This window comes from Tympanuchus pallidicinctus, unplaced genomic scaffold (genome assembly GCF_026119805.1).
Source record: "Tympanuchus pallidicinctus isolate F22 unplaced genomic scaffold, pur_lepc_1.0 scaffold17, whole genome shotgun sequence".
Taxonomy (NCBI): domain Eukaryota; kingdom Metazoa; phylum Chordata; class Aves; order Galliformes; family Phasianidae; genus Tympanuchus; species Tympanuchus pallidicinctus.
The window spans coordinates 188,966-203,119 of record NW_026294690.1 but is presented as its reverse complement, the minus strand read 5'-3'; the positions used below and the strand labels follow the sequence as shown (position 1 = coordinate 203,119).

Sequence of the window (14,154 nt, the reverse complement as noted above, 5' to 3'; positions counted from 1 at the left end):
CTATTGTACTTTTTTGAGTTTTGCATCAAGCAACAAGACAGACATGATTAGGAAAGCAGTATGGCTTACCATTCAGGGTTTTAGTTTTACTTACCAAATATACTGACAGTGACAGGCACTGCAGGTAGTACACAACACTGGAAGGCGTTGTCATGTACAGAGGCTAAAATGGTGTTCTGTCTTGTGTGAATAATCACTTTTTTCACTCTGATGCCTAGTAAATATGTTTTAAACACAACTCTTTAAGGTAGTCCAAATGGTATCGTGCACTCCAGGAAGATGGTTCTTTGTGATCTTCAGTTTCTAAACACTGCTTACTTAGAGGAGGCCTGGCATTTGATGCCAAATGAGTAGAGTATGTCTTGATCTCAATTTTGATAAAGGCAAGCAATATAGTTCTATCTTTAATAGTATCGTTTGATGTTCTTATAGTTTGTCAATTACAGGGAAGAAATTATTTTCTGGTGTAGAAATTTAAATAAATGCATATGTTGTATAAAATTCAGTAGGTGATTCGAGTGGACTGAAATTAGACTTTTTTTTTAATAGATTTTTCCCTAGAACTAAAATGTTTGCTACCTGACTAATTTTTAAATGGTATTGAAACTACTGCTGCTGCCCCAGCAGCAACTTCACCTCCTTGGGCACCTTCTCACCATCCTCCCATAGGGTGATTATGTAGGGATGAGAAAGAATGCTGCTAAAAACATGTGAAATGAGTTTAAGTACAAGAGACAGGCTGTACAGTCATATTTGCAAACACCTTAATGTCTGCTGTTGCAGAAGGCTATGCAAAAAGAAGGTTTGATCAAATTCTGAGTTGAAAGATAAAAAAAGTTGAAGGGGGCAGCCTCTGAACACGGTGCACTGGTAAGATCTATCCTGAAGCAATTGTGATTGAATGTTATTTAAACTCGGCAGTGATGGCTAATCTTCATGTTACTGTTCTTTTTGCTGTTACATTCAGAGAACTGATCCGATGTTTGAAGTGGTACATGGACCGTTCAGCTGAGCTCGTACGCCAAGATCACATCCAGGAGGCAATGAGAGTATGTATGCATTAGAAATATTTATGTGCCTGTTTCATTTGTGAAGGGCTGAGGAAGCTGCAGATAAAATCAAGGGCTGTTTGTTGTTGGCATCTTAAATGTTTAACTAAAGTTATTTTTTTTATTGCAAAAAGTTAGGGGGAGATAGATTCATTCTTGTGCAGAAAACAATGAAACAACCACATCTTCTTAAGTCCTTTTGAAGCCTTAAGGAGATTTAAGTGGGACTTCAGTGGCACATATATGCATGTGTTACATATATTTATGTCTACACCTTGCACTTTAAGGAACGGTGATTTGAAGTGTATTAGGCAGAGGTGCCATGGATCAGAGGTACAATTTCCATTTGTGGCTGTGACGTAGCTTCATTGTGTCACCAGTGGAAGTTCTCTCCTGTTTTAAGAAGCTGGAAATTCTACCATTTATCATTCGTTCCCTGGCAAGAGTATGATGCTGAAAGAAGGCCCAACTTTCTAATGTTGTGTGAAGTCAAGGGAATAATTTTTATACTAATTGCAGAGAATTCAGAGAATAAATGAAGTATTTGTTTTACTGTAAGTAATTGTAAGAGAGAAAGAGAATGCACGTAAATACGATTCCAAATTTTGCAGGAAAGAGTCTTTGAGTGATTGTCTATCTGTACCTTCTTACTGTAGGCAGTACATCCAAACATTTTGAATCTGGGCGCTTTTAAAACTAGCATCAGTGGCAGAGATTTTTTCTTTTTTTTCACTTTTCTCACTTTTTCACATCACAAGTGAAGTGTGCCACGGGTGAGAAGCACACATGCACACACACATTGCTGCTTTAAGTTCTGGGTAAAGCATGGGAAAGTTAGGGGTTGTTTCTTGTGAATGTCTTTGTGCTTGTGTTTTGGTATATGTTTCAGATTTCATCACTGTTTTCCATTCCCTTTTGTGGTATTTTTATGCTTTGCTTTGTCTCCTTTGGTCTAATTTATTCAACATTTTTGAGAAAGTAGTATTTGTTTTTTGAGAATTTGAATGGTACAGCATCCCTACGTTTAACTGGCTGTCGCTCCTGATCTTGATACTTAGAAGATGGATTTAGCGGTTGGTTGTTAGAGTTTGGGTAGAATGGTGAGGTTGCAGTTGGACTTCATCTTCAAGGTTTTTTCCAACCTGAGCAATTCAATTATATGAGCACTATAGCAGTTTGTGCTTTGTCTTTGTAGATATTTATGTATTTAGAAACTATTTGTAATATTTTTGAACCACAGTTCCATAGGGAATAGTAAAAGTGGGCCAAAGATGAATTTTCTTGAAATTCTATTGAAATTCCCAGCTTTCTCATTCAATTTGTTTCCATCCTCATTGCTCATTTTTTGGAATTGCAAAGGAACCTGTTAAAATAGTGAAACAGGAAGCAGATCCCTAACTGGAATGGCTGGGAGAAGGCTTTCTTCTCCATCAAACTATTTGCTGGTATGCAGTGCAGCAGACGCAGATGTATGATATTGTTCCTAAGTGGAATTTGTTGAACCTCATGTTAGTTCTCTTCAGCAACTGTGAAAGTATGAGCGTTAAAATGTCTTTCAAAAGGTCAGTTATTCAATGTGCTGTTTGAAAATAAGTAAATAAATTCTTTCAAGGATGCTAAAGCAGCCCTTTGCTTACTTGGAATCTGAAGTGTTTGCTTAGTCAGCAGGTGTCCTGTCAGTGAGTTGGGTCGCTTTGCAGATCTGACAGCCCCTTTCCTAGCAATGAGCAGCAGAGGTTCTTCAGACCTAACAGTACATCCTCTACCACTGTGGTAGCTGTTACATTTTAAGGTGAACAGTTGGCTTCACAAGTAGATCTCGGAGGCCCAAATTAAGATCTTCATTTTCTTTCTTGATTCCCCATGGACATGATGGATATGCAGACACCCCATATGATTCTAATCCAGACCTTAGCATCAACAAGCAATGCTTTAGGCTGTTTCAGAAATGGTTTTCCTTGCTCAAGACTTTTTCTCAGAAAACTTCAGTGAAACCTGGAGTGTTCTGTGAAACATAGGGGCTTCCCTAGCTGTCTAGAACACATGGCACCATTTTCCTTGCTATTGCCCATAACAAGCTTCATGTAAGCTGCATCCAAATACACCTGCCTGTGCCTATGTGGAGAATTCTTTAGCAGGAGTCTCCATGGAGCCTCACAGGTGGTTTTACCTTTTCTGCTAGACATGCAAAACTAGTGAAATGTCTCTAGGCAGTGCAGTTCCAGCTTCAGGCATTTCCTGGAGGTGTAATCACACATGGCTTTGCCTGTATCAAGACATACACTTAAAAAGCAAGATCTCTTCTCAGGTCTCAGGAAGTCTCATCTTCATATCCGTGTTCTGGAGCTGAACCATACCATTGCCACAAGGTTTTACATGAATCAGTGAAAAGAAAAAGGTCAGTGTTTGGCAGAGGTTCAAACAATATTGTACTTCCCAGCTGATTTCACAAAAACCCATATTTTCTGAGCAATGGCAGCCAGGGAGGTGAGGCATTCAGAATTATATTCTCAAACTGCCTTTTGAGACTGCAGAATTCTCCAGACTGTTTTCTTCACTCTGAATTTCAAAAAGAAATGTCAGTCTTTCTGGACTTACTCCTAATTATCTCGTTCAGAAGTAATTACCTCATTGGTGATTTGTATTTTCTACAGTCTTGCTTTTTCTAAGAACACTAGAAAATTGTTAGGGTGATTACAGTCATTCCACCCTGGACAGTCTGTTTCTAGGACTTGCTCCTTCTTTTATTGTTAATGCCTTTCCAAACTTTGCCTCAGGTCTCTTACCTGCTTTCACAAGACTCTAATTGGTACCTCCGCTTGAATCTCTGTGCTTTTTGTCTTAGTAATGCAGAATAGATGCTTTCTGCACTTAAAGCAAATACTCTGTTCGTTGCCAGGAGCAAGAAGTAGTTTGCTGGCTGCTCTTGAACATGAAGTGGATTCCCATATAGACTGCTGTCTGTATTTTAGTGAATGTGTGATACTAAGTGTATTTTGGTGAATGAGCAGCATGCAAATATTCTTTAGTTTACTTGTAAGAAGGATGTTCATGTTTTCCACAAAAGCTTTCCACAAAATCCAATGAGTTTCCTTAAAGGCCAGCAAAACCAGAACATCCTTCAGCTAATAATCTAGTTAGTTACGAGATTTTAACTGGATGTTGGTGTCTTGTTTGGGGCTGTCCTTTGAGACTGCCTACGTATTTGTTTCCTTGTATTTTTATGAAGGTGGCTTTTTGAAGATTACTTTTGTTAATTTTGGTTAGGACAGTGAAGACATTCAGAGCTAATAATCATCCTTATATATATTGTGTGTATGATAAGGTCACCTGTTCTACATAGTCCATGTTATTTCCTGGTTTGGGTGTCTTGACTTAGGAAAGTAATCTGTGCTTTTTATTCTAGCAAGTTTGGTTAAGGTTGATTCATCTGTGCATACTCTGAACATCAGCTATGTTTTGCCTTTGGAACGGAACAGGCTTTTCATCTCTATGGCGGATGAGTCCAGATGTGCTGTTACACTGTTCGTTGGAGTATGCTATATTAAGGTCATCCAGTGGTGTTTGAGCATAGTCCTTGAAAGCACAAGTGATTCTAATGTTTCTGAAGAGTATCTTAATCTACTACACCTGCTGAAATCTATCCAACACTTTATCTGCATAAATGTAGCAGCTTCCTACCGATGTTGGATTTGTTAGTCTTCTGCTTTTAGTTCTTCTGGAACATTTTAGCTGAGCACCAGCTAATTTATGCAAGTTGAGGTGTGCTCAGTTGCATTCACAAGAGTGAACATGCATATGGACAGTCCCTCAGAGAAGAAAGGAAGGTTACTCATCAGTAAGTAGAAGTTGTTTGACATGTGTTATCTAAATGCACATTTCTTTCCCCACTTCTCTTCTCTGCTGGAGCACCACTGATAAAACTAGAGGATTATTTGGTTGAGAAGAAATGAGGTTACAATTGTATTTGTCATTTCAGTTTTTCATGGGATGGTACCATGAGATTTCAGACTGCTGATTGCAAGTAACAGATGCACACTCAGCTGCTCAAACCTCTTTTATCAGAGGAACTTCCTCTAATGTGGTACTATTCTCCTTTTGACATCTCTCTTTTTATATTATCCTGAACATATAGAAGGCTTGAATATCTTCAGTGTACTTCTACATCTTTAAGAGCCTGTGTGTGTCATATCTGGGATTTTGTAAGTAGTAAAATGCAAAGTTAGTCCAAGTGCTGATATGTGCTAAGAGGGCTTGGTTTGTGCTTTTACCTCCTCAGCTGCCTGTGTGAATGGAGTGAACTCTTTGGTTGGTTGTTTTGGATTCACTCTAAGGCAGCAGTTTAGGTGTCTCTGCCAAGGCTGAAAGCCTGCCACTGCACTTCCAACAAAGAATTACAGATTTGCAGACAGAAATCCTCTGATTTGTTGCAAAACATAGTCTTCACATTAAAGTTATGAGCATTCACATTGGAATTCTGGTTGTCTATACCAACCCATAAAGCCTGCCAGATCTTGACTTGCATTATTTTGTGTTAGCAGCAGAATTGCTAACCTTGAAGAGCAGACTGCTGTGAACCAACTCAGCTTTGTCTGGAAACAGACAGAAGTGTAAAGTGTTATTTCCTGCTGGAGTTCTTTGGAGTAAGGAAGCTACATTGGGAGGTGCTCTAGTGCAGAGGTATAAGTAGAGTCCTGCCAGGTTACTGAAAAAATGGCTGTAATTATCACCAGGATTTTGAAATCTGTGATGGATTTATGAAAGCTTTCTCGTTCTCTGTCCTTAAAGCTGTAGCATTCTAAAGCTTAGAACATGACATTGCATATAGTACACAAATATGTATTATAGTGTGATGGCTCAAGCATCTGATGGATACAAAAATATAAATGGGAGTAAAATTTGTCATTGGAATTTCTTTAAGCTCCCAAACAATGAGGCAGGCAAGAATAATTTTGAGTCAGTGTAATAGCTCTAATGTTTCTTTATAAACTATGATTAGCGAATTGCAGGAAGGTTGTTTCCTGTGCCGAGTTCTGAGGATACATCAGGCTATACATCTGTCTTCCTTAGTGCTCTCTTAATGGTCTGTCACATTAAGCACTGAGGGAAGAGTGAAGTCTAAATGTCGCTGATATTTAGTGTGTTTCAGTGTGGATAGCTGTGTGTGCCAAATGATGGAAAAGGCATTCTGTCTGTGTGGAGTATGACATTGTCGTCATAGCATCTCTGAGGGTCTTTGATAGATTGGCAAGCTTGTTGCAGGCTGTGTGGAACAACGTGTCATCCTTCCTTGACTCTGGTGCCAAATAAATGGAGTTCTGAACACCATTTACAAAGTTTTACCTAAAGGTGTTTGTGTTGCAAATCCAGACTTTCTAGACTTGTCCTTGATCAAATTACCACTTTCCTACAAAAATATCCTCTTTGTTAGTCCTCCAGACTGCAGCATCTATCACACATCATGAGGGCTGCTCTGAAAGTAATGCCTCCTATTTTATGATGTTGGCCCACATCATCAGAGGTAAATGTTGGTGGGTTGGCAGCAGAGGTTGAACCTTCCTGCCAGTACTCTATTATATTTTGTTGCTGTACAATTGATGGTGGTAGAGGGGCACTCTGACAAAATGACATCTGACATGGAAGTGTGTATGAAGTAAAGATGCATCATTGAATTCATCCATGCAGAAAAATATGGCAACTATTGACACTTTCCAATGCTTTCTGAACATCTGTGGAGACCATACAGCGGGGATGTGAGCACAGTTGTGTTTCAGCACTGACAGTGCTCACCTGCACCTGTGCAGACTTTTATGAGCTCTTGTTCATCGCTAGCAAAAATGCACAGCTAATGGTGGTGGCTGTGTTGAAAAATAGCGTTTTGTAGCTGAAAGTTTGCTCTGTCAAATAGTGTTACTGTGTTCTTTGTACCTGTTATTGTTTCCATGGAGATAAATGGAAAGCGTTACTTTTGGAGCAACCTATGCATATTGGTGTTAAATGCCACCTTCTGTGCAGGTTGTTCTTCTGCTGGGTGCTCTCCAAGTTTCATATGAGACAATAAAAGGAAGGCTTATGAAGTTCCCCCAGCTGGAAGTAAAAAGATGTGTACATAGTGTTGCACAGCTGCTGCTGCCTACTGCTGTGGGCTTCACGTTCTGTTTGTGTCTGCACTCACTTCTATCTGTACCTGTGGCTGTCAGAAATAAAGGCAGACCTGTTGTGTTCCTATTGAAAAGCAGACAGTTCTTTTTCCAGGTAACCCTTCTTCTGTTCCACTGACAGGCCACTTATCTTAACCCAGATCAGCAAACTGAAGTGATTAAAGGTAAAATATGAATGAAGACAGGAAAACAGCTTCTTCAGATACAGCCCCTGTGCCAAGTCATTAGCAAACTGTAAATCTCTTGTCTTTGCCAAAATCTTCCTCAGCCTGTGTAAACTGACTTTATCTACTTGAATTAAATGCATGCTTATTTTTTGTTGTTATTAGTGAGGCATATTGGCCACAGAGATTATTGAGAATGAATTCTTGTGTATGAGAAGTGCTTCCTTAACTGAATTATAAAACTTAACCTGTTTTTCTTTTTCTTTTCTAACGCTGAAGAATTATGCGTCTAGAATCTTTCCTGGTTCTCTTTAAAGCTCCTGTATTTTTCTTTCTCTCTATCTTAATTTCCTCCCTTTCCTGCTCCTTAAGGCCTTGGAATATCTTTTCAAGTTCATTGTCCAATCTCGGATCCTTTACTCCAGAGCTACGTGTGGAATGGAGGAGGAGCAGTTCCGCTCCAGCATCCAAGAGCTTTTCCAGTCCATCAGATTTGTGCTCAGCTTGGACAGCAGGAGTTCTGAGACTCTCATCTTCACACAGGTTTGCTGTTTCCTACACTTGAACTGACGAGCCAAAGGGCAGCTATTTTCTGCAATGATAGCATATGGGCGTGTGACAGCTGGGAGCAGATTAGTATAGTGTTCTTTCTCTAAGAATGTGATGATACTGAAAAACAGCATAGTCAGTCTTACTACAGAGTGTCTTTGCAGTTACAGGTGCTGAACTGTGGAGTCTCAAGAGGAAAACAACTCATCACACGATGATTCAGTTTCTCCTCTTCACAAAAGTAAAATATATTGCCAAGTATCCCATGTGTCTTAAGTTGTCCTAAAGGAATTCTAAATCCTTGGTTATAGGAGCTCACATCGAATATAGAGGTCACAGCAACAGTGCTGTGGAAGAGTTCAATTGATGTACTCTCAATCTGGAAAATTTAATTCCAGCATAGTCTAACATTAGTTAGAATGGCATGCACCCTGACTGCAAGCAGTCTGTGATACCTATACTCTCAATTAATACGTTATTTCAAATGTGGCCCGGATGAATTCACTGTCACTTCTGTGGGCTACAGATTCCACCCAAAGTGAGTGAGGATTTTGCAATGTCTCATTTCATATTTGAAAGAGCACTGAGATACTTCTGTGTTTAAAAGATCTGAACAATAATGTTAAATATTATGTGTATGCCTCCACTCAGGAAATCTCAGAAATGGATCACCTGGAACATCCTGGTAATATGAAGGTGATTTGTAATTACTAATTTACGATTTGAAGATGTTTTGAACACCTACTGAAACCTGTCAAAGCAGCAGTTGCTGTGAATGTCACAACAAAACAGAGTGACTCCAGTGGTTAGGGAAGCTGCCAGCAGCATGATCTCTTTCTTAAGAAGGTGTTCTGCAAGGTTTCGAGAAGAGTTGCTCTACTCTTTTATTTAATCACTCATTAGTGGGTATAATGAGATGACACAAGAGCATGAGAAATCAGTGCACAGATTCTTTCAGACGGTGAGTGGGAGCAGCATCTGGTGAACACAGGATGTTTAGGTTGGGTTGGTTTGGTTTCTAGTTGTAGTGATCACAGGTACAGAGAGAAACTAGCTTTGAGGATGGGGTTATTTTCCCTTTTTCTTTGCTTTTTTTTTTTTTTTTTCTTCTTACTGTCTTTGCTCTAGACTTTTGTAATTTGGAAAGTTTGTCCTTGTTTAATCTTTGAAAAGTTTACTGTTTTGTTTTCCCCGTGCCATTGTGTTGCCCCTTGATCCCAATTGCCCCATAGGCCTCTCAGCCTGGAAGTCAGGTGAGCGGAGCTGGGACATGTGCTCCACAAAAAAGTGGTGGCACTTCAAGGCCGACATTTAATTTTGTAAGTAATGATCCTCAAAACTGCTCAAGTATTTCATTATGGATGTTCCCAGTGAATCCCTTTTCCTATCCCAATCCGTCTTTTCCTCCATATAGACTGAAATTTAATGTTTAAGTGGCTGATGCTTTAAAACTAGGAAATGTGGAATATTTCAGTAATTAATGGAACAGCTGATAGCATTAGCACTTCAGAAATACACTGTTGAGAGCATGTGCAAGACTGCATAAATCACACTGCTCAGGCAAACCGAGGAGACAGTGTATGAGCTTCAGAAACTTGGACAACTGTTACACAGAAATGTTTGAGGCCTTATTAAATATAATTTCCTCCACATTTCTTTTATCCAGGATATTAGATCTCAGTGCAGCCTTTTTCAGCAGTGAGATAAAAATGCTCCTTACTTCCAGGCAAGTAGTTTGACAAGAACAGTGATCCAGAGCACTTTAGGTTCTTACACTGAAAAGGGCCCTTCCAGGAACTGCTGCAACAATACAGCTGTTCTCGAGACAGATCCAAAGCTTCCTGAAGAGATCCCATGCATATCCTTAGATTGCTACTAGAAATTCTTGATGGCTACAGCAATCCTTCTGCATCATAGTAATAGAAATAAATTAAGGAAAACTCCTGTAACGATTTGTTGGGCCAGTATTCTAATTCTGTTTGCATTATCCTAAAGATAAAGATGATTAATGGATTTGCAGCTGTTACAGCCTTCCAAAGTACCATGAACTATTTAAATCATTCATATTTGTTTATTTTGTTAGTACATTGTATCTATGTAGCAACAAATAGGTGACAACACCCAGGAGGCTGTATGGGTTTTTGTGTAATCTGAATTGAGTGTAACAAGACAAGATGTTGAGAAAGATAACAAGCACGAAGAAGAAAGAGGTAAACTTATATTCAGAATAATTTAATGGGCTCTTCAGTGTTTGCCAAGTTAGTTATAAACATAACTTACACTTTGCTCAGAGACTATCAAATGCATAGAGCTGTTTGAAGGAGAAGATGCTTAGAAGAAAGACATGGTAAAAAGGAAGCTGTCTGTTATATGAAATTAGAAGGGCGTTCCGAGTGTTAGAGCCTCCATGAAAGATGTACAGAAGTGTTTGTGGAATGAGGGAACATAGAAATCTGAGGAGAAGATCTTGCAGAATAGAAGAAAATAATGATAGGTGGTAAGACTCAGGTGGGGCGAAGCTGAACAAAACCTAGTAGATTCAAACACTGCAGGATGGCAGTGTGGGTTGTGTGGAGAGCTTCAAAGAAATGAGGGGAAAACAGAAGTAAGCGTGCACAGTGGTGGCAACTGGAAGTAGGACAGCAAAATCAGAATCTTCCCTTTGGGGAGAGTTCTTCACTGGAGAAGGTTAGTCAAGCATTGGGGTGGGCTGCACAGGGTGAAGTCTCCAGCACTGGAGGTGTTCAGGAGATGTGTGGATGTGGCACATGTCCCTCAGTGCCAGGGTTGGTGATGGGATCCAGTAAATAAGGCTGGTGGTTGGACTTGGTGATCTTGAAGGTCTTTTCCAACCAAGAAGATTCTGTGAAAACCGGCCTTTGCAGCAACCATCGTGGATCTGTATTAGTTTTAAGGAAGAGGATGGGATGTCTGTTCGGTGGGATGTAAAGAAAGGAAGACAAGAAGTGTAAAATTTTGGAGTTATGGCACCATGTATGTGGAATTTGAGAATAGGAGATTAATTGAAGAGATGTGAAACAACAGATGAAGAATTTGTGGTGTGTTGTGATACTGTTTCTGCACTCCCATTGATTGGATAACTCCAGCTTACTGGAAGTATCCATTGTTGCAAGAATCACATGCACTCTCACTTGCATGATGTGTTGCCTCTTTCACATGAAGTTGCACCCTATCCCTGTTACAGAGATACTGTAATATCATGTGACAGTTATTGCCATGGTTAAGGGTCTGTCAACATGTTCTTCAGAATATTTTCTGAAGAGCTTTAACTGCCTTTTGTAGTTCCTCAGTACAAAAAGTCAATATGGAGTTTAATGTAATCAGAAGCGCTTTTTATATTTATTCAAAAATGTAAACATGCAAAAAATTGACTATTTTCTGTTCTTCTGTACCTTTTTCTGTTTTATAAGCTATAATCTAAAATATGGCCTTTTGAAGTTCTACAGGAGCTGTGCTCAACTTACCGTACGACTTAGTATTGCAACAGAGCTTGATTTTTGTATACTACTAGTAATTTGGTCACTATGAACTTGAGGTACTGCAAAACTTTAACTCCAGCCGTAGTTCATTACGTAGTGGCTTTTTCCAGACCCTTAATTCAGTTTTACTGTTGTTTCTATTTCACTGCCTTTAGCTGTGCTTAAAGAGTTCAGAATTTTGAACTTTCTCGTTTGCTTTTTACAGGCTGCTTTGCTGAACTCCTTCCCCGCTATCTTTGATGAGCTGTTGCAGATGTTCACTGTGCAGGAAGTAGCAGAGTTTGTGAGGGGCACTCTGGGCAGCATGCCCAGTACTGTACACATCGGGCAGTCAATGGACGTCGTTAAGCTGCAGTCCATTGCGCGTACTGTCGACAGCCGCCTGTTCTCCTTCTCAGGTAAGATGGTGGGATGAAGCAAAGGTTGTCTCTGAACTAAGAGTAAGAAGATATTCCATAGAGTTTGCTGTCACCTCATTGCAGACAGTTCATTACTGAGAGCTAATAAACTTGGTAATTATTTATCTATCCAGCATCGTTGTTACATATCTTCACTGAGTATTGCTTTGTTTTTCTGTGGTAGGAAATATGAATAAATACATTGTAGATAAGTTGTATTACTGATAAAATTCTGTACCTTAACAAGTCTCATTTCGTACATTATGTTACTCTTTGATTGTTTGCCACTTTAGTTCCAAAGACATAGATAGGAAGACTAATCTACTTTCTAGCAAGCTAATTGCATGAGAAAGAAACAGGAAGACAGTTTCAAGAGAAGCCCACCATTCTTTTAAAGTGTATTTAATCCTTACATGGTAACTATCATACTTGTATAAATCAACATATTAGTAATTCTTTGTGATGGATTAAATGAATAAGGGCTGAAGATTGAGTTTATTTCAAATGAATGAAATTATGAATATAACAGAAGAAGATTAAAAGCACTGTAGGGCTTATCTACCCTAATCAGAAGTTAGTGCACTCAATACTCATCTCCCGAGTCAGCAATCTCCCATGTCCTTTCTATCTCTTAAAATATGATTCTATTTGCCAGACATCTTTTACGTACCAACCCTGCCTACTCTTCCAGTCTTGCAATTAAAGGAAGATCCACTCTCTTTTTCTTGACTCTTTACCTTCCATTTCTCCTATGAGTTCCTTGCCATCCTCCCACTTTTTTCCCTATTTTTTTCTGTTTTGGCTTCTGTCTTCAGCAGCTGCTGCCTGCTCTCCCTCTTTAAATACAGTTTAGGTTGGTAAGCCAGGTAAATGAGAAAAATCAGCCAGTTTCCAAGAGTCATATATTTGAGAAGCTCTCTTAGCTGTGACAACAGAGCTGAAAAGCACCTTGAAGTGAGGAAGGAGTCTGAACAGTAGGAAATCAAGGTCTGCATGTATCAGTTCACAAATACTGCTGTCAATCTGGAACTGTATTGAAGAGTTTGTGTATTCTGCATTTACAAACTTTTGAAATGAGATGTACTATTAGTTCTTTATATACAGTTCTTGCAAGTGTGTTCTGCTGCCATCTATATGATAGAATTTGCACCAATTAATTAAATATGCTATTTGTCAGCAAACAAGTTTGGATACCTAAAGGCTACTGAATGAAGATAATTGAAATTCAGGTCTCTTTTTTAAGAATTGTGATCCTATTTTCCTTCTTTCAGAGTCCCGACGCATCCTGCTTCCTGTGGTTCTTCACCACATTCACCTTCACCTACGACAGCAGAAGGAACTTCTCATCTGCTCTGGGATTCTGAGTAGTATCTTCTCCATAATCAAGACCAGCTCTTTGGTAATCTGCTCCTTGACTTTCTAATTCCATCACTCACTTGTTAAATTGAAGGCTGAGCAAGTTGTGTCAGTTAATAGAGGTTTTGCAAAGATCCTTCTGAAAATGAATTTCTGCTGATTTTCTGTCAGCAAAAGAACATTTGTAGTCTGGGTCTGCTTTTGTATGTGTGACTCAAAGCATTCTGGTTACACAGTGTTCTTGCTGTTAGGAGAGGAAAAAAAGGTATATTCATTTACCTGATTTGACGCAGTTTAATTTTCCTTATCCAAGCCCAGAACTTAGATGTCAGTGAAGTTCAAAAGCCCTATGCAGCTCTAGGATTTGTAGTTCTGCAAGGGACAGTAACTAGCAATTTATGATTCATGTTAAGTGAATACTCTAAAATTATCCAATCAACGAAATCACGCATACTTCTAGAACTTGCTGCTGAGTTTAAACACCCTGCTTCGCTGATCATATAATAATCTGATCCAAACGATAACTTGATCATTTAAAGCAGTGCTCACAAACAGAGGGTGGTGAAGCTTCCACACCTGACTCTAAAGGAGGAAGCTCATAGTGCTAAATATAAATTGTACCAGTGAGTACTTCTAATAACAAGTTACTGCTTTGTGTGAAAGGAATGAAATGAAAGGTATCAGGGTAATAAGCTAAATTAATGCTGCCATAGAATAAAGAGCACTGAACATAATCTGACCCCATTGTGTTCTAGAGTGTGTGCAGAACTTGAATTATAAATTTACATGTACATCCGTGACCCTGAATGTTTCTATGAGAGGGAGGAGGTCACGCGCTGGCATCACAACAGCATCTGGTACCCATATTGAATTTGTTTGTACTTCTTTGAACCTCCACTGTGGAGGTCTCTACCAAAGCGGATGTTTGTTGTATGGCTGGCTCAAAGAATTCTCTGCCAATCCGTCTTCTCCGGTCT

General features: G+C 39.3%; 1 protein-coding gene across 4 annotated transcripts in view; it reads left to right on the top strand.

The window, feature by feature from the left end:
• The window catches only part of DOCK3 (dedicator of cytokinesis 3), a 184,548-nt gene that overhangs the window by 121,539 nt on the left and 48,855 nt on the right, over positions 1–14,154 (top strand). For all 4 annotated transcript variants that reach the window (XM_052678523.1, XM_052678525.1, XM_052678526.1 and 1 more), the window contains 4 exons: positions 968–1,049; positions 7,747–7,917; positions 11,629–11,821; positions 13,093–13,220. In XM_052678523.1, coding sequence (XP_052534483.1) covers positions 968–1,049; positions 7,747–7,917; positions 11,629–11,821; positions 13,093–13,220 — 574 coding nt within the window. The remainder of the gene's footprint in view (positions 1–967; positions 1,050–7,746; positions 7,918–11,628; positions 11,822–13,092; positions 13,221–14,154) is intronic.